The sequence below is a fragment of the Coregonus lavaretus genome (assembly GCF_964263955.1).
Source record: "Coregonus lavaretus genome assembly, chromosome: 28".
NCBI classification, from domain to species: Eukaryota; Metazoa; Chordata; class Actinopteri; order Salmoniformes; family Salmonidae; genus Coregonus; species Coregonus lavaretus.
The window spans coordinates 39965351-39985906 of record NC_140015.1 but is presented as its reverse complement, the minus strand read 5'-3'; the positions used below and the strand labels follow the sequence as shown (position 1 = coordinate 39985906).

The following is a 20556-nucleotide window of genomic DNA, read 5'->3' as shown; positions in this document are numbered from 1 at the left end:
CTCTAGGATGAGACTCCACAGGGTTTACAAGGCTGATCACTGTCTCTTCCCTCTAGGATGAGACTCCACAGGGTTTACAAGGCTGATCACTGTCTCTTCCCTCTAGGATGAGACTCCACAGGGTTTACAAGGCTGATCACTGTCTCTTCCCTCTAGGATGAGACTCCACAGGGTTTACAAGGCTGATCACGTTCTCTTCCCTCTAGGATGAGACTCCACAGGGTTTACAAGGCTGATCACAGTCTCTTCCCTCTAGGATGAGACTCCACAGGGTTTACAAGGCTGATCACAGTCTCTTCCCTCTAGGATGAGACTCCACAGGGTTTACAAGGCTGATCACTGTCTCTTCCCTCTAGGATGAGACTCCACAGGGTTTACAAGGCTGATCACTGTCTCTTCCCTCTAGGATGAGACTCCACAGGGTTTACAAGGCTGATCACGTTCTCTTCCCTCTAGGATGAGACTCCACAGGGTTTACAAGGCTGATCATAGTCTCTTCCCTCTAGGATGAGACTCCACAGGGTTTACAAGGCTGATCACGTTCTCTTCCCTCTAGGATGAGACTCCACAGGGTTTACAAGGCTGATCACTGTCTCTTCCCTCTAGGATGAGACTCCACAGGGTTTACAAGGCTGATCACAGTCTCTTCCCTCTAGGATGAGACTCCACAGGGTTTACAAGGCTGATCACGTTCTCTTCCCTCTAGGATGAGACTCCACAGGGTTTACAAGGCTGATCACTGTCTCTTCCCTCTAGGATGAGACTCCACAGGGTTTACAAGGCTGATCACAGTCTCTTCCCTCTAGGATGAGACTCCACAGGGTTTACAAGGCTGATCACAGTCTCTTCCCTCTAGGATGAGACTCCACAGGGTTTACAAGGCTGATCACAGTCTCTTCCCTCTAGGACGAGACTCCACAGGGTTTACAAGGCTGATCACAGTCTCTTCCCTCTAGGATGAGACTCCACAGGGTTTACAAGGCTGATCACTGTCTCTTCCCTCTAGGATGAGACTCCACAGGGTTTACAAGGCTGATCACTGTCTCTTCCCTCTAGGATGAGACTCCACAGGGTTTACAAGGCTGATCACGTTCTCTTCCCTCTAGGATGAGACTCCACAGGGTTTACAAGGCTGATCATAGTCTCTTCCCTCTAGGATGAGACTCCACAGGGTTTACAAGGCTGATCATGTTCTCTTCCCTCTAGGATGAGACTCCACAGGGTTTACAAGGCTGATCACTGTCTCTTCCCTCTAGGATGAGACTCCACAGGGTTTACAAGGCTGATCACAGTCTCTTCCCTCTAGGATGAGACTCCACAGGGTTTACAAGGCTGATCACGTTCTCTTCCCTCTAGGATGAGACTCCACAGGGTTTACAAGGCTGATCACTGTCTCTTCCCTCTAGGATGAGACTCCACAGGGTTTACAAGGCTGATCACGTTCTCTTCCCTCTAGGATGAGACTCCACAGGGTTTACAAGGCTGATCACTTGCTTACACACACACACACACACACACACACACACACACACACACACACACAGACAGCCAGCCAGACAGACAGACAGAGAAAAAAGGAGGACTGGAAGAGGGGATATCACCGGCCGGCAAGTTGTTTAGACTACCAGCCTCTGATGGACAGCTGCCTGTACCTGTGTGTCAGGACTTAGGCAAGTGAATATCATTGCTCTAAATCCACAAATAAGTGGTCCACAATGTGTCCTGAGAATCAGCTCAGTAGTTTATCGACTGGTCTGAGTGGTATGTCTGTGTCTGTGCTCAGACCCTCTTCCATAGCCTTTAACACTGTCCATCAGCAGTAAAACCTTTCAAATAGAACTTAAGAGAATGTTTAGGTACATATATTCATAATACATCTATTTATGTTAAAAAAAACTAGGCCGAAAATCCAAAGAAATTAAACTGATCAAAAAAACTAAAGTTCCAAACAGTAAGGCCAGGACTAAGACAGGGATCAGGTCAGAACAGAGTCTCTAAGGGTGGTGTGTGTGTGTATAGCGCTGTTTGGTAGGTAATCATCAGGCTGTGGAATCATTAAGGATTAGTTTTAGTACAGTGCTGTAAAGTCCCCCACTCTTTAACGTCCCCCCCTGCAACAACAACAACAAACAAGCTCTCCGCTGGCGGTTGGTTTATCTGTTCCACATCCAGATAGTGACACGGGGAATGATTTGCTCTCAGAATGGTCGGAGTCCACGGTGATGACATAATCAAGCTCTGAGGGAAAAGGAAGCGTAGAATCAAGCCAGTTCAAGGCAGGTGGGTGGTGGGAGTGGAGGTGCAGTGACAGGCTGACGCCAGTAAAACAGAGTCATCACCATCTTCCTCCTACTCTTCCTCAATCTTGCAATTTGTTTTACAGCGTTACCACCACTCTTCCCTAATTGCCGTGGGAGACAACCTTTGACCCCCCCCCAACACAGAAATGCCGGTTGACCCCTCACCCGTGACCGCTAACCTCCAGCAGTGGTCTGGGCTGCTCAGACAGGTTACAGTGTGACAGTTAAGAGTGAACCAACAGAGTGAATATACTAATATAGAACACAAAAGATCTAGGATCAGCTTCCCCTCCCCTCCCCTTCCATCCTGACCTTACCTATTAGTGGGGGAAATGAAAAACGGACCCCAGATCAGCGTCTAAGGGAAACTTCATCCTACACCCAGGAGTTAAGAGTGAACAGAACATATCAACATATGTACAGACTCTGGAATAGTTCATTACAGAGAGGAGAGGGGTGTGTGTGAGGCGGCGGCTCTGGAATAGTCCATTACAGAGAGGAGAGGGGTGTGTGTGAGGAGGCGGCTCTGGAATAGTCCATTACAGAGAGGAGAGGGGTGTGTGTGAGGAGGCGGCTCTGGAATAGTCCATTACAGAGAGGAGAGGGGTGTGTGTGAGGAGGCGGCTCTGGAATAGTCCATTACAGAGAGGAGAGGGGTGTGTGTGAGGAGGCGGCTCTGGAATAGTCCATTACAGAGAGGAGAGGGGTGTGTGTGTTTGTGTGTGAGGATAGGAGGGACTGGGAGAGCTCATTTACAGTGGTTTTAGAGGGGGGGGGAAATCGGGATAGAACAGCCAGGTACAAGGCCATTAGAAGTGGTAACAGGGTTCAGTGGTCAAAGGTGACAGCCTGCACCAGGGGTGACTGGAGGTCAGGGGGTCAAGGTGAGGGCTCACAGACAGATGTGGGGTTAAAGGTCAAGGGTCAAAAGGTGACTTAAAAGGTCACGACACGTCACAGTGTAGCACAATACAACTCTGTTGCTCTCTGTTCATCGCCCTGCAATCATTGCAGGTCAGGGGGTCACGGTGAGGGGTCACGGGGGGGTTAAAGGCCAAAAGGTGACTTCAAAAGGTCATAACCCCCCTGCGATCACTGCAGCATGAGCTGCTTTAGGTTGTCGTGGAGGATGGTGTCCTTGACGTCTCGGAATACCAGGCGAATGTTCTCCGTGTTGATGGCTGTTGTGAAGTGGTGGTACAGGGGCTTCTGTGTCACGTCCCTCCTCTTCCCCCGGAAACAGTCCACTAGGAACCTCTGTACGTCGGCCAGGCTGTGTGGCTCCCCGGGGTACTCTGGGAAATAGTCCTTGATGGGGACGGAGCGCACCTTGTCCTCCAGAAGGTCTGTCTTGTTGAGGAACAGGATGATGGAGACGTTGGAGAAGACCCGATTGTTGACGATCGTCTCGAAGATGTTGAGAGACTCGCTGAGACGGTTGGTCTGACGGTCCTCCATCAACACCTGGGGGGGAGGAGAGGAGGTTAGGGGAGTAGGGTGTGTGTGTGTGAAATAGAGAGTGTGTGTCTGTAAACCCACCTGGTCATACTCTGAAGAGGACACAAGGAAGAGGATGGAGGTGACAGAGTCAAAACACTCAAACCATCTCTTTCTTTCCGACCTTTGACCCCCCACGTCCACCATCTTAAATGGAACGTTCTTGATCTCAAAGTCGTACTCATGGATGCCCTTGGTAGGCTTACGGGCTAGGAGAATATCCTGCTGAGTCGGCAGATAGTCCTGGAGGGGGGGGGGGGGGGGAGAGAGAGAGACAATATGAGAGAGAGAGAGACAATATGAGAGAGAGAGAGACAATATGAGAGAGAGAGAGAGAATATGAGAGAGAGAGAGAGAATGAGAGAGAGAGAGAGAGAGAGAGAGAGAGAATGAGAGAGAGATAATATGAGAGAGAGAGAGAGAATGAGAGAGAGAGAGAGAGAATGAGAGAGAGAGAGAATATGAGAGAGAGAGAGAGAGAGAGAGAGAGAGAGAGAGAATGAGAGAGAGATAATATGAGAGAGAGAATGAGAGAGATTTGCTAGCTAACAAGGTAGAACAGTTGAATTGTTATGAACACACCCTCCTGTCCTTCTCCAACTGTTTGAACACCATGCTAGCCTGTTCACTTTGTTCAGATGGTGAAATCAAGTGGCCTATCTTATTTCTCAGAATGAGAACGAGTTGCCAATTCCTTATATAATTGTGTTTTATGCTCATTGCACATTTATAAAACACAGACTAGACAGCTAGTATAACAGCCTGGCTAAAATGCTGCTAGTGGTATGTGGTACCGCAATGCTGCGTGTGACAAACTGAGCATTAATTTTCCAGAATCAATGTTCATTGATACTCCCATTTTAGTAGTGTCTGCTCTGCACTCAATTTTAGGAGTTCAGACATAAAAATTATTGGAAAGGTTAACTTCTCCTCTATTACAGTAAAATAATAACGTCTCAATGTGTTTCCAGTGTCCATATGACCGATTCTGTTGGACCAAACCTCAAATACAAATAGCGAGTTGAAACCGCTTGTCAGAGAGGAAGAAGTGATCTCTCATCTTTGTTGTTGTGAGTGGCAGGGGGAGGGGCTTGGTGTGTGTGTCTAAATGGGAAGGTGCACAGCACAGAAGGAGTGAAAGCGAAGAGACCAAAAAGACAACATGAGAACATGCAGACATAATAAAACAAGATCTTCACAAATTGGAGGGAGGGAGAACTTCACAAACTGGAGGAAGGGAAGGAGGGAGGTCTTCACAAACTGGAGGAAGGGAAGGAGGGAGGTCTTCACAAACTGGAGGAAGGGAAGGAGGGAGGTCTTCACAAACTGGAGGAAGGGAAGGAGGGAGGTCTTCACACACTGAAGGAGGGAGGTCTTCACACACTGAAGGAGGGAGATCTTCCCAAAATGAAGGAGGGAGATCTTCCCCAAATGAAGGAGGGAGATCTTCCCAAAATGAAGGAGGGAGATCTTCCCAAAATGAAGGAGGGAGATCTTCCCAAAATGAAGGAGGGAGATCTTCCCAAAATGAAGGAGGGAGATCTTCCCAAAAACTGGTGTCAGGAAACAAGTCACCACAGAGTGAAATTTGATCTGTCATAAACAGAATGACTCCTATATCAGGGAATGACTCCTATATCAGGGAATGACTCCTATCTCAGGGAATGACTCCTATCTCAGGGAATGACTCCTATCTCAGGGAATGACTCCTATCTCAGGGAATGACTCCTATCTCAGGGAATGACTCCTATCTCAGGGAATGACTCCTATCTCAGGGAATGACTCCTATCTCAGGGAATGACTCCTATCTCAGGGAATGACTCCTATCTCAGGGAATCTTTATAGAACCTGTTTAATCTTTCATGACTTTTTATTATCCCCCTGTTATAAAAACATCTTCCCAAAGTGAAGTGCAAAGCAGAATGTGTCTCTGTGTGTGTGTGTGTGTCTGTGTGTGTGTGTGTGTGTATGTTCCACGCCAGAGGAGAATTCCTGACATTCTAGACGCTGTGACATCAAAGGTCAGGCTGCACTGGAAAAGCCATCGGTGATGTCACCACCAGGATACCAACCAGGAATACAGAGATACCCACACACTAAACACACACACCTCATTCCTCTGCACTGTCAGTAAAGAACAGAGAGACAAGTTGAGAGAGGTAGAGAGAGAGAGAGAGACAGAGGTCAGTTTCCCCCTCTCCCTCTCAGCTCTGCTCCACATCCTCTTTAGTCAGGAGATCAGACCTTAGCTAGCAACACAACCTGACATCTCAGAGAGAGATGGAGAGATGTGAGGAGATGGATAGAATGACAGAGGGAGGAGAAGGACAGAAGGAGAGACTGATGGCTTCACTTCTCTTTTCATTCTGACTGTTATTTCATCTGCTGTAGTGAATACATGTGTTTATTCCTCTGTACATTAGTGATTGGCCGAGTGTCAGAGAGATAGGTGGGACTTACCGGCTGTCCCAGCTTTTCCAAATTATCCAGGAAATACTTCACAGATTCCCCCTGAGATAGAGAGAGAGACAAAGAGAGGACATTAATGTCATATTTGTTCAGTTATTCAGAGTACAAGCACACTTACTGCAGAAGTCCTATTATTCATATTAATGTTATTCAAAAGTACTGCTGGTGTGGGTGGATATGAAACGCCAAGGCCTCCTTTAAAACACTCGGTTAAAACAGGAAGACAAGAAAAGTGTGTTGACCTCTGACACACACAGAGCGCAAACACACACACAAACAGCAGCGCTGCGTGAAAATCAAGGCGATGTGGCGAAACTCACTTCCTGTGACCGCCTGACTAAGCAGGAAATGCAGAGATCTCAGAACAAACACCCACACTGCATCTATAAACTAAACCCTGAGTAATGGGAACAAGCTGCATCTATAAACTAAACCCTCAGTAATGGGAACAAGCTGCATCTATAAACTAAACACTGAGTAATGGGAACAAGCTGCTCAGGAAGCAGTAGAAACAAACAAACAAGAAGAAGGAGAGTGTGTGTGTGTGTTTGAGTCCATCTTAATGTTCTGGGACACAGAGCGAGAGAGAGAGCGCGAGAGAGATAGAGGGGGCGAGGTCTGACGGTGACATGAGACATTGTGCAGGGCATGTGAGAGAGAGAGACTAGAATCTGAAGTCAAATGTCTACTGTTTGCTGATGATCTGGCGCTTCTGTCACCAACCAAGGAGGGCATACAGCAGCACCTACAGTGAGGGGGAAAAAGTATTTGATCCCCTGCTGATTTTGTAAGTTTGCCACTGACAAAGACATGATCAGTCTATAATTTTAATGGTAGGTTTATTTGAACAGTGAGAGACAGAATAACAACAAAAAAATCCAGAAAAACGCATGTCAAAAATGTTATAAATTGAGTAAAGTGGTAGAGGAGAGAGAGAGAAACAGAGAAACCGAGCTGTGGCCTGGAAAACACCACACGCACACAGTACAGCTGTGAAACCACAGAGGTAGCACTACCAGCCGTGGGTAGTGGAGACACGATGCCTTAACCCCCAGGAGGATGAAACCACAGAGGTAGCACTACCAGCCGTGGGTAGTGGAGACACGATGCCTTCACCCCCAGGAGGATGAAACCACAGAGGTAGTACTACCAGCCGTGGGTAGTGGAGACACGATGCCTTCACCCCCAGGAGGATGAAACCACAGAGGTAGCACTACCAGCCGTGGGTAGTGGAGACACGATGCCTTCACCCCCAGGAGGATGAAACCACAGGAGGTAGCACTACCAGCCGTGGGTAGTGGAGACACGATGCCTTCACCCCCAGGAGGATGAAACCACAGAGGTAGCACTACCAGCCGTGGGTAGTGGAGACACGATGCCTTCACCCCCAGGAGGATGAAACCACAGAGGTAGCACTACCAGCCGTGGGTAGTGGCGACACGATGCCTTCACCCCCAGGAGGATGAAACCACAGAGGCAGCACTACCAGCCGTGGGTAGTGGAGACACGATGCCTTCACCCCCAGGAGGATGAAACCACAGAGGTAGCACTACCAGCCGTGGGTAGTGGAGACACGATGCCTTCACCCCCAGGAGGATGAAACCACAGAGGTAGCACTACCAGCCGTGGGTAGTGGAGACACGATGCCTTCACCCCCAGGAGGATGAAACCACAGGAGGTAGCACTACCAGCCGTGGGTAGTGAAGACACGATGCCTTCACCCCCAGGAGGATGAAACCACAGAGGTAGCACTACCAGCCGTGGGTAGTGGAGACACGATGCCTTAACCCCCAGGAGGATGAAACCACAGAGGTAGCACTACCAGCCGTGGGTAGTGGAGACACGATGCCTTCACCCCCAGGAGGATGAAACCACAGGAGGTAGCACTACCAGCCGTGGGTAGTGGAGACACGATGCCTTCACCCCCAGGAGGATGAAACCACAGAGGTAGCACTACCAGCCGTGGGTAGTGGAGACACGATGCCTTCACCCCCAGGAGGATGAAACCACAGGAGGTAGCACTACCAGCCGTGGGTAGTGGAGACACGATGCCTTCACCCCCAGGAGGATGAAACCACAGAGGTAGCACTACCAGCCGTGGGTAGTGGAGACACGATGCCTTAACCCCCAGGAGGATGAAACCACAGAGGTAGCACTACCAGCCGTGGGTAGTGGAGACACGATGCCTTAACCCCCAGGAGGATGAAACCACAGAGGTAGCACTACCAGCCGTGGGTAGTGGAGACACGATGCCTTCACCCCCAGGAGGATGAAACCACAGAGGTAGCACTACCAGCCGTGGGTAGTGGAGACACGATGCCTTCACCCCCAGGAGGATGAAACCACAGAGGTAGCACTACCAGCCGTGGGTAGTGGAGACACGATGCCTTAACCCCCAGGAGGATGAAACCACAGAGGTAGCACTACCAGCCGTGGGTAGTGGAGACACGATGCCTTAACCCCCAGGAGGATGAAACCACAGAGGTAGCACTACCAGCCGTGGGTAGTGGAGACACGATGCCTTCACCCCCAGGAGGATGAAACCACAGAGGTAGCACTACCAGCCGTGGGTAGTGGAGACACGATGCCTTCACCCCCAGGAGGATGAAACCACAGAGGTAGCACTACCAGCCGTGGGTAGTGGAGACACGATGCCTTCACCCCCAGGAGGATGAAACCACAGAGGTAGCACTACCAGCCGTGGGTAGTGGAGACACGATGCCTTCACCCCCAGGAGGATGAAACCACAGAGGCAGCACTACCAGCCGTGGGTAGTGGAGACACGATGCCTTCACCCCCAGGAGGATGAAACCACAGAGGTAGCACTACCAGCCGTGGGTAGTGGAGACACGATGCCTTCACCCCCAGGAGGATGAAACCACAGAGGTAGCACTACCAGCCGTGGGTAGTGGAGACACGATGCCTTCACCCCCAGGAGGATGAAACCACAGAGGTAGCACTACCAGCCGTGGGTAGTGGAGACACGATGCCTTCACCCCCAGGAGGATGAAACCACAGAGGTAGCACTACCAGCAGGATACAGGGTGAGAGGAGGAGGAGACAGGCGACGCCCTAAAGAGCCATAGATCCCAACACACTCTATTCTATGGGGAAACCCCCTCCTCCTAACACAACTACTTCTGTGGGACTTTCTTAGTCGGTGCTAACATGGGGGCATGCGAGGTGCTGTGAAACCAGAAGGGGGCCACTAGCAGAAGGACTAGGTAGTGTTTACCATGGCTTTAGATTAGCATCCAGGGGCAAGCGGGCAACCTTATCCACGTCACCTGAAACTGATAAACAAGTCTGAATGATTCAGTCACGCTGTTAATCATCCCACTCAGGGTTCCACTCTGTCACCTGAAACTTTTAAAAAGTCTCTTGTGTGACTCACATAGACAACATGGGGAAAAGACCCCAAGACTGCTGTTGTGGTTAAACCTCGAGATATTAGTCACGGAGATGGTATGACAACAGAAATAGAATGAAGGAACACTGACAAACAAATAGTTTCCAGAAGAAGTGACTGATACTAAGAGTTAAAACAGTAGGTGTTTACAGGCCTGTTTCTGGTTCCCACATGGTTAATGTGCTAATTATCAGATGACAGTCTTTTTCCTTTCCTGAGAACAACTTAGTCTTATTTGAACGTAACTGCCATCAACTTTCACGCCACAGGTTTGTATACAACTGTCTGGTTACACAGGTGAACCTGACATTCAAATAAAGCTTTGAGGATTTTAATGTGAGACGCAGACGGTGCCCGTTTGTCTTGTGATGTTCTACTAACAGCAATAAAATAATAAAGAGAGACAGAAAGAGCGAGAGAGATATGTAGGAACTTCAGAGAGAGGGAGAGCGTGTGTAAGAGTGAGAGAGGAAGAGTATGAAAACCCATAGACAGTGTTTGAAGCTTTGCCAAACCAGTGTACAGTCATAATAGAAGCATTTCCACTAAACTATTTAAGCTTCCAGTCAGACCAACAACACCGAGCAGAGCAGATCACTGTGGCGAGACAGTGGCTCCAAAATCACATGGACCAAACCAATACAGAAAGGGGTAGAAAACTGATTAGGTAGAATCCATTGGGAAGTGATTTGGATTAGAATGGAATAGAACAGCGTGATAGAACATCATGGAACAAACAAATATCAATGGAATAGAATGGCATTGATTCGAAGAGAGTAGAATGATATAATCGAATGTTCTAGGGTGGAATAGAACAGAATGATAGAATCTAATGTTCTAGGGTGGAATAGAACAGAATGATAGAATCTAATGTTCTAGGGTGGAATAGAACAGAATGATAGAATCTAATGTTCTAGGGTGGAATAGAACAGAATGATAGAATCTAATGTTCTAGGGTGGAATAGAACAGAATGATAGAATCTAATGTTCTAGGGTGGAATAGAACAGAATGATAGAATCTAATGTTCTAGGGTGGAATAGAACAGAATGATAGAATCTAATGTTCTAGGGTGGAATAGAACAGAATGATAGAATCTAATGTTCTAGGGTGGAATAGAACAGAATGATAGAATCTAATGTTCTAGGGTGGAATAGAACAGAATGATAGAATCTAATGTTCTAGGGTGGAATAGAACAGAATGATAGAATCTAATGTTCTAGGGTGGAATAGAACAGAATGATAGAATCTAATGTTCTAGGGTGGAATAGAACAGAATGATAGAATCTAATGTTCTAGGGTGGAATAGAACAGAATGATAGAATCTAATGTTCTAGGGTGGAATAGAACAGAATGATAGAATCTAATGTTCTAGGGTGGAATAGAACAGAATGATAGAATAGAATGTTCTAGGGTGGAATAGAACAGAATGATAGAATAGAATGTTCTAGGGTGAAATAGAACATAATAATTTAATGGAATATTGTCCTCCTGTCCCAACTGAACCAGCTGAAGTAATATGACATTCTCTAGTCTATCTAACCTAATCCATCTGACCTGGCATACTGCTGACCAAATAGAAGTGTGTGTGTGTGTGTGTGCGTGTGCGTGTGTGTGTGTGAGAGAGAGTGCGTCAGTTTGACAGTGCTTTCACTTCCCCTGCGTAACCCTACCCAGTTGAGCAACAGTTTGACACGCGTAAGGAAACCACATCCCCTCAGACTTGCCTCTACTTTGACGTCATCCTGCTATCTCCTGCTAGACTCTGAGGCAGGTGGACGATCAACTGTCACCAACTGTCAAAATATTTCTCTAGAATGAAGAGGATCAAAATGTTATGGTAACCAGGATGGATTACTGTGGTTACGGTCTCTGGGGTGACTGGAACCTGAAGAGAAGCCTGTAGTCAGCGTGTAATGTTATGGTAACCAGGATGGATTACTGTGGTTACGGTCTCTGGAGTGACTGGAACCTGAAGAGAAGCCTGTAGTCAGCGTGTAATGTTATGGTAACCAGGATGGATTACTGTGGTTACGGTCTCTGGGGTGACTGGAACCTGAAGAGAAGCCTGTAGTCAGCGTGTAATGTTATGGTAACCAGGATGGATTACTGTGGTTACGGTCTCTGGAGTGACTGGAACCTGAAGAGAAGCCTGTAGTCAGCGTGTAATGTTATGGTAACCAGGATGGATTACTGTGGTTACGGTCTCTGGGGTGACTGGAACCTGAAGAGAAGCCTGTAGTCAGCGTGTAATGTTATGGTAACCAGGATGGATTACTGTGGTTACGGTCTCTGGGGTGACTGGAACCTGAAGAGAAGCCTGTAGTCAGCGTGTAATGTTATGGTAACCAGGATGGATTACTGTGGTTACGGTCTCTGGGGTGACTGGAACCTGAAGAGAAGCCTGTAGTCAGCGTGTAATGTTATGGTAACCAGGATGGATTACTGTGGTTACGGTCTCTGGGGTGACTGGAACCTGAAGAGAAGCCTGTAGTCAGCGTGTAATGTTATGGTAACCAGGATGGATTACTGTGGTTACGGTCTCTGGGGTGACTGGAACCTGAAGAGAAGCCTGTAGTCAGCGTGTAATGTTATGGTAACCAGGATGGATTACTGTGGTTACGGTCTCTGGGGTGACTGGAACCTGAAGAGAAGCCTGTAGTCAGCGTGTAATGTTATGGTAACCAGGATGGATTACTGTGGTTACGGTCTCTGGGGTGACTGGAACCTGAAGAGAAGCCTGTAGTCAGCGTGTAATGTTATGGTAACCAGGATGGATTACTGTGGTTACGGTCTCTGGGGTGACTGGAACCTGAAGAGAAGCCTGTAGTCAGCGTGTAATGTTATGGTAACCAGGATGGATTACTGTGGTTACGGTCTCTGGGGTGACTGGAACCTGAAGAGAAGCCTGTAGTCAGCGTGTAATGTTATGGTAACCAGGATGGATTACTGTGGTTACGGTCTCTGGGGTGACTGGAACCTGAAGAGAAGCCTGTAGTCAGTGTGTAATGTTATGGTAACCAGGATGGATTACTGTGGTTACGGTCTCTGGGGTGACTGGAACCTGAAGAGAAGCCTGTAGTCAGCGTGTAATGTTATGGTAACCAGGATGGATTACTGTGGTTACGGTCTCTGGGGTGACTGGAACCTGAAGAGAAGCCTGTAGTCAGCGTGTAATGTTATGGTAACCAGGATGGATTACTGTGGTTACGGTCTCTGGGGTGACTGGAACCTGAAGAGAAGCCTGTAGTCAGCGTGTAATGTTATGGTAACCAGGATGGATTACTGTGGTTACGGTCTCTGGGGTGACTGGAACCTGAAGAGAAGCCTGTAGTCAGCGTGTAATGTTATGGTAACCAGGATGGATTACTGTGGTTACGGTCTCTGGGGTGACTGGAACCTGAAGAGAAGCCTGTAGTCAGCGTGTAATGTTATGGTAACCAGGATGGATTACTGTGGTTACGGTCTCTGGGGTGACTGGAACCTGAAGAGAAGCCTGTAGTCAGCGTGTAATGTTATGGTAACCAGGATGGATTACTGTGGTTACGGTCTCTGGGGTGACTGGAACCTGAAGAGAAGCCTGTAGTCAGCGTGTAATGTTATGGTAACCAGGATGGATTACTGTGGTTATGGTCTCTGGGGTGACTGGAACCTGAAGAGAAGCCTGTAGTCAGTGTGTAATGTTATGGTAACCAGGATGGATTACTGTGGTTACGGTCTCTGGGGTGACTGGTACCTGAAGAGAAGCCTGTAGTCAGTGTGTAATGTTATGGTAACCAGGATGGATTACTGTGGTTACGGTCTCAGGGGTGACTGGTACCTGAAGAGAAGCCTGTAGTCAGTGTGTAATGTTATGGTAACCAGGATGGATTACTGTGGTTACGGTCTCTGGGGTGACTGGTACCTGAAGAGAAGCCTGTAGTCAGTGTGTAATGTTATGGTAACCAGGATGGATTACTGTGGTTACGGTCTCTGGGGTGACTGGTACCTGAAGAGAAGCCTGTAGTCAGCGTGTAATGTTATGGTAACCAGGATGGATTACTGTGGTTACGGTCTCAGGGGTGACTGGAACCTGAAGAGAAGCCTGTAGTCAGCGTGTAATGTTATGGTAACCAGGATGGATTACTGTGGTTACGGTCTCTGGGGTGACTGGAACCTGAAGAGAAGCCTGTAGTCAGCGTGTAATGTTATGGTAACCAGGATGGATTACTGTGGTTACGGTCTCAGGGGTGACTGGTACCTGAAGAGAAGCCTGTAGTCAGCGTGTAATGTTATGGTAACCAGGATGGATTACTGTGGTTACGGTCTCAGGGGTGACTGGAACCTGAAGAGAAGCCTGTAGTCAGCGTGTAATGTTATGGTAACCAGGATGGATTACTGTGGTTACGGTCTCAGGGGTGACTGGTACCTGAAGAGAAGCCTGTAGTCAGCGTGTAATGTTATGGTAACCAGGATGGATTACTGTGGTTACGGTCTCTGGGGTGACTGGAACCTGAAGAGAAGCCTGTAGTCAGCGTGTAATGTTATGGTAACCAGGATGGATTACTGTGGTTACGGTCTCTGGGGTGACTGGAACCTGAAGAGAAGCCTGTAGTCAGCGTGTAATGTTATGGTAACCAGGATGGATTACTGTGGTTACGGTCTCTGGGGTGACTGGAACCTGAAGAGAAGCCTGTAGTCAGCGTGTAATGTTATGGTAACCAGGATGGATTACTGTGGTTACGGTCTCTGGGGTGACTGGAACCTGAAGAGAAGCCTGTAGTCAGCGTGTAATGTTACCATTACAGTATCTGTAGTTAGAGCTCCATCCATATAGGGGTTTTGGGTCCGATACAGATTCTCATTTTTGGGGTGACAAAACTTACTGATAATGATATAATCTGCAGATATACTGTTTCCAGGGGGAAATTTTAAAAAGTGTTATTTTTTTCCCCACACAGCGTTCTCATAAATTGCCATCCAAAAGAGCAAATTGTCCAAGAAATGCTTCAAATGTTGATTTCTTACATTGTGACAATAATGACGTCATGAGAATGGCTGCAAGTGTCCAGATCAGCTTGAGATTCCCTTTTTTCATCCTATTTATTCAATATCGGGTATTCGTGAAATTAACAGATCGATAGGCTATATTGTAAAAAGCTGATATCAGGCGATAGTATTGGTGAAACAATATATCGGTCTACCCTATCTGTAGTGTTGACTGCTGCTACCAAAGGGATAATATATGATCTGTAGTGTTGACTGCTACTACCACAGGGCTAATATATTATCTGTAGTGTTGACTGCTGCTACCACAGGGCTAATATATTATCTGTAGTGTTGACTGCTACTACCACAGGGCTAATATATTCTCTGTAGTGTTGACTGCTACTACCACAGGGCTAATATATTATATGTAGTGTTGACTGCTACTACCACAGGGCTAATATATTATCTGTAATATCAAAATGAGGCTCAGTAGTGTGTGTCGCCTCCACGTGCCTGTATGACCTCCCTACAACGCCTGGGCATGCTCCTGATGAGGTGGCGGATGGTCTCCTGAGGGATCTCCTCCCAGACCTGGACTAAAGCATCCGCCAACTCCTGGACAGTCTGTGGTCCAACGTGGCATGGGGGATGAAGCGAGACATGATGTCCCAGATGTGCTCAATTGGATTCAGGTCTGTGGAACGGGCGGGCTAGTCCATAGCATCAATGCCTTCCTCTTGCAGGAACTGCTGACACACTCCAGCCACATGAGGTCTAGCATTGTCTTGCATTAGGAGGAACCCAGGGCCAACCGCACCAGCACATGGTCTCACAAGGGGTCTGAGGATCTCATCTCGGGAGCTATTGGCAGTCAGGCTACCTCTGGCGAGCACATGGAGGGCTGTGCAGCCCCCCAAAGAAATGCCACTCCACACCATGACTGACTCACCGCCAAACCGGTCATGCTGGAGGATGTTGCAGGCAGCAGAACGTTCTCCACGGCGTCTCCAGACTCTGTCACGTGCTCAGTGTGAACCTGCTTTCATCTGTGAAGAGCACAGGGCGCCAGTGGCGAATTTGCCAATCTTGGTGTTCTCTGGCAAATGCCAAACATCCTGCACGGTGTTGGGCTGTAAGCACAACCCCCACCTGTGGACGTCGGGCCCTCATACCACCCTCATGGAGTCTGTTTCTGACCGTTTGAGCAGACACATGCACATTTGTGGCCTGCTGGAGGTCATTTTGCAGGGCTCTGGCAGTGCTCCTCCTGCTCCTCCTTGCACAAAGGCGGAGGTAGCAGTCCTGCTGCTGGGTTGTTGCCCTCCTACGGCCTCCTCCACGTCTCCTGATGTACTGGCCTGTCTCCTGGTAGCGCCTCCATGCTCTGGACACTACGCTGACAGACACAGCAAACCTTCTTGCCACAGCTCGCATTGATGTGCCATCCTGGATGAGCTGCACTACCTGAGCCACTTGTGTGGGTTGTAGACTCCGTCTCATGTTACCACTAGAGTGAAAGCACCGCCAGCATTCAAAAGTGACCTAAACATCAGCCAGGAAGCATAGGAACTGAGAAGTGGTCTGTGGTCACCAACTGCAAAACCAGTCCTTTATTGGGGGTGTCTTGCTAATTGCCTATAATTTCCACCTGTTGTCTATTCCATTTGCACAACAGCATGTGAAATGTATTGTCAATCAGTGTTGCTTCCTACGTGGACAGTTTGATTTCACAGAAGTGTGATTGACTTGGCGTTACATTGTGTAGTTTAAGTGTTCCCTTTATTTTTTTGAGCAGTGTATATTCTCTGTAGTGTTGACTGCTACTACCACAGGGCTAATATATTATCTGTAGTGTTGACTGCTACTACCACAGGGCTAATATATTATCTGTAGTGTTGACTGCTACTACCACAGGGCTAATATATTATCTGTAGTGTTGACTGCTACTACCACAGGGCTAATATATTATCTGTAGTGTTGACTGCTACTACCACAGGGCTAATATATTATCTGTAGTGTTGACTGCTACTACCACAGAGCTAATATATTATCTGTAGTGTTGACTGCTACTACCACAGGGCTAATATATTATCTGTAGTGTTGACTGCTACTACCACAGAGCTAATATATTATCTGTAGTGTTGACTGCTTCTACCACAGGGCTAATATATTATCTGTAGTGTTGACTGCTTCTACCACAGGCTAATATATTATCTGTAGTGTTGACTGCTTCTACCACAGAGCTAATATATTATCTGTAGTGTTGACTGCTACTACCACAGGGCTAATATATTATCTGTAGTGTTGACTGCTACTACCACAGGGCTAATATATTATCTGTAGTGTTGACTGCTACTACCACAGGGCTAATATATTATCTGTAGTGTTGACTGCTACTACCACAGGGCTAATATATTATCTGTAGTGTTGACTGCTACTACCACAGGGCTAATATATTATCTGTAGTGTTGACTGCTACTACCACAGGGCTAATATATTATCTGTAGTGTTGACTGCTACTACCACAGGGCTAATATATTATCTGTAGTGTTGACTGCTACTACCACAGGGCTAATATATTATCTGTAGTGTTGACTGCTACTACCACAGGGCTAATATATTATCTGTAGTGTTGACTGCTACTACCACAGGGCTAATATATTATCTGTAGTGTTGACTGCTACTACCACAGGGCTAATATATTATCTGTAGTGTTGACTGCTACTACCACAGGGCTAATATATTATATGTAGTGTTGACTGCTGCTACCACAGGGCTAATATATTATCTGTAGTGTTGACTGCTACTACCACAGGGCTAATATATTATCTGTAGTGTTGACTGCTACTACCACAGGGCTAATATATTATCTGTAGTGTTGACTGCTACTACCACAGGGCTAATATATTATCTGTAGTGTTGACTGCTACTACCACAGGGCTAATATATTATCTGTAGTGTTGACTGCTACTACCACAGGGCTAATATATTATCTGTAGTGTTGACTGCTACTACCACAGGGCTAATATATTATCTGTAGTGTTGACTGCTGCTACCACAGGGCTAATATATGATCTGTAGTGTTGACTGCTGCTACCACAGGGCTAATATATGATCTGTAGTGTTGACTGCTACTACCACAGGGCTAATATATTATCTGTAGTGTTGACTGCTACTACCACAGGGCTAATATATTATCTGTAGTGTTGACTGCTACTACCACAGGGCTAATATATTATCTGTAGTGTTGACTGCTGCTACCACAGGGCTAATATATGATCTGTAGTGTTGACTGCTGCTACCACAGGGCTAATATATTATCTGTAGTGTTGACTGCTACTACCACAGGGCTAATATATTATCTGTAGTGTTGACTGCTACTACCACAGGGCTAATATATTATCTGTAGTGTTGACTGCTACTACCACAGGGCTAATATATTATCTGTAGTGTTGACTGCTACTACCACAGGGCTAATATATTATCTGTAGTGTTGACTGCTACTACCACAGGGCTAATATATTATCTGTAGTGTTGACTGCTACTACCACAGGGCTAATATATTATCTGTAGTGTTGACTGCTTCTACCACAGGGCTAATATATTATCTGTAGTGTTGACTGCTGTCACCACAGGGCTAATATATTATCTGTAGTGTTGACTGCTACTACCACAGGGCTAATATATTATCTGTAGTGTTGACTGCTACTACCACAGGGCTAATATATTATCTGTAGTGTTGACTGCTACTACCACAGGGCTAATATATTATCTGTAGTGTTGACTGCTTCTACCACAGGGCTAATATATTATCTGTAGTGTTGACTGCTACTACCACAGGGCTAATATATTATCTGTAGTGTTGACTGCTTCTACCACAGGGCTAATATATTATCTGTAGTGTTGACTGCTACTACCACAGGGCTAATATATTATCTGTAGTGTTGACTGCTACTACCACAGGGCTAATATATTATCTGTAGTGTTGACTGCTACTACCACAGGGCTAATATATTATCTGTAGTGTTGACTGCTACTACCACAGGGCTAATATATTCTCTGTAGTGTTGACTGCTACTACCACAGGGCTAATATATTATCTGTAGTGTTGACTGCTACTACCACAGGGCTAATATATTATCTGTAGTGTTGACTGCTACTACCACAGGGCTAATATATTATCTGTAGTGTTGACTGCTACTACCACAGGGCTAATATATTATCTGTAGTGTTGACTGCTACTACCACAGGGCTAATATATCTGTAGAATTTAGAGGAACCTGACCGGCCTAGGGTGACAGACTGTGGGAGGTGTATAGTAATAGTTGACGTCATTGTCCCACAATGGGAAATTGGTCTCAGCAATTTAAAAATACATGACAACAGGAATCATAACAGCAAATACATATCAAAAGGTGTATGTGTGTGTGGTCCAATCAGATGGGGAGTGTGCTGGCTCTCTTGTGATGGGCTGGTGTTGCACGGAGCCCAAGGTCTAATCACAGCTCAACATTCCTTTATGGATCAATCCCTCCGTTCCTCCCTCTCCTTCTCTATTCCTCCACCCCCCCTTCTTTCCTTCCCTTCCTTTGTATATCTCCATTCCTCTTTCCCTAACCCCCCCCCCCCCCCTCCCCCTCACACGTTCTCTTTCTTTTACAGCTCCTTCCCTCCCTCTTAGACTTAGATTATCTGGAAGAATGGAAACTCAGATATGAGGGGGAAAGGGTCATTTCAGGACTCAGCTGAAACACACTCTGGAGAGACTCTGCATCTACTGGCCATTAAACTGGACAGTTCCTCTACTAATGGCTTCTGGGATTGCTGCTGCACACACACACACACACACACACACACACACACACTCAGAGTATGCTGGTCCGGACATGAGGGGACATGACAGTGAGCAGCAGCCTGCCCAGCACTGATCCTCAGCACTGATAGAGAGCGAGAGAAAGAGAGATGGGAGAGAGAGTGAGAGAGCGAGAGAGCGCGAAATGGGGGAGCGAGAGAGAGAGAGAAATGGGGGAGCGAGAGAGAGAGAGAAATGGGGGAGCGAGAGAGAGAGAGATGGGGGAGCGAGAGAGAGAGATGGGGGAGCGAGAGAGAGAGATGGGGGAGCGAGAGAGAGAGAGATGCGAGAGAGAGAGAGATGCGAGAGAGAGAGAGAGATGCGAGAGAGAGAGAGATGCGAGAGAGAGAGATGCGAGAGAGAGAGATGCGAGAGAGAGAGATGGGGGAGCGAGAGAGAGAGATGCGAGAGAGAGAGAGATGGGGGAGCGAGAGAGAGAGAGATGGGGGAGCGAGAGAGAGAGAGATGGGGGAGCGAGCGAGAGATGGGGGAGCGAGAGAGAGATGGGGGAGAGAGAGAGAGATGGGGGAGAAGACAGCACTCTTGAACTCCATACACTTGTCCCTCGTCCTACCAACAGAGAGCGGGAGGGTGAAGGAGAGGAAACTAACCAAAACCCCTTTGTGTGCAGTAATCCAGGGAGCACGTGTCCCGAGTGCCAAACATGTCAGGCTTCCTGCTTTCACAAACTCTCTAACACACACACACACATTAAGCCTCTTGCTGCAGACATGCTGGCTGCAGAACAAGACTTGATCTTGATGCTTTAAGTAAACATTCCCCACCCCGTCCCCTAGTCTAGGCATTGCATAATCCTAATCCACAGCTTTAGACCCGTCTCCCTCTCCCCACTGAAAGCTTTAGAGTTTTAGAGTTCTGTTACAAGCCTGTGTTCTGGCCACTCCCTCATTGACCTGGGTTCTGTTGAAGAGGGTGCAATCAACGCAGGGCAACATTGAGTTAGAAGTGGAGTGTGTGGAACAGATATCAAATCATTTTATTTGTCACATGCGCCGAATACAACAGGTGTAGACCTTACAGTGAAATGCTTCCTTACAAGCCC

General features: G+C 47.3%; 1 protein-coding gene across 1 annotated transcript in view; it reads right to left on the bottom strand.

The window, feature by feature from the left end:
* Positions 1 to 2804: 2804 nt before the first annotated feature.
* LOC311103767 (guanine nucleotide-binding protein subunit alpha-13) overlaps positions 2805 to 20556 on the bottom strand; it is a 35006-nt gene continuing 17254 nt past the window's right edge. Inside the window, exons 3-5 of the mRNA XM_084145417.1 lie at positions 6258 to 6308; positions 3840 to 4040; positions 2805 to 3764 (exon numbers count right to left, since the gene is read on the bottom strand). Of these exons, the coding sequence (XP_084001543.1) occupies positions 3393 to 3764; positions 3840 to 4040; positions 6258 to 6308 (624 nt within the window). The 3' untranslated portion in view covers positions 2805 to 3392. The remainder of the gene's footprint in view (positions 3765 to 3839; positions 4041 to 6257; positions 6309 to 20556) is intronic.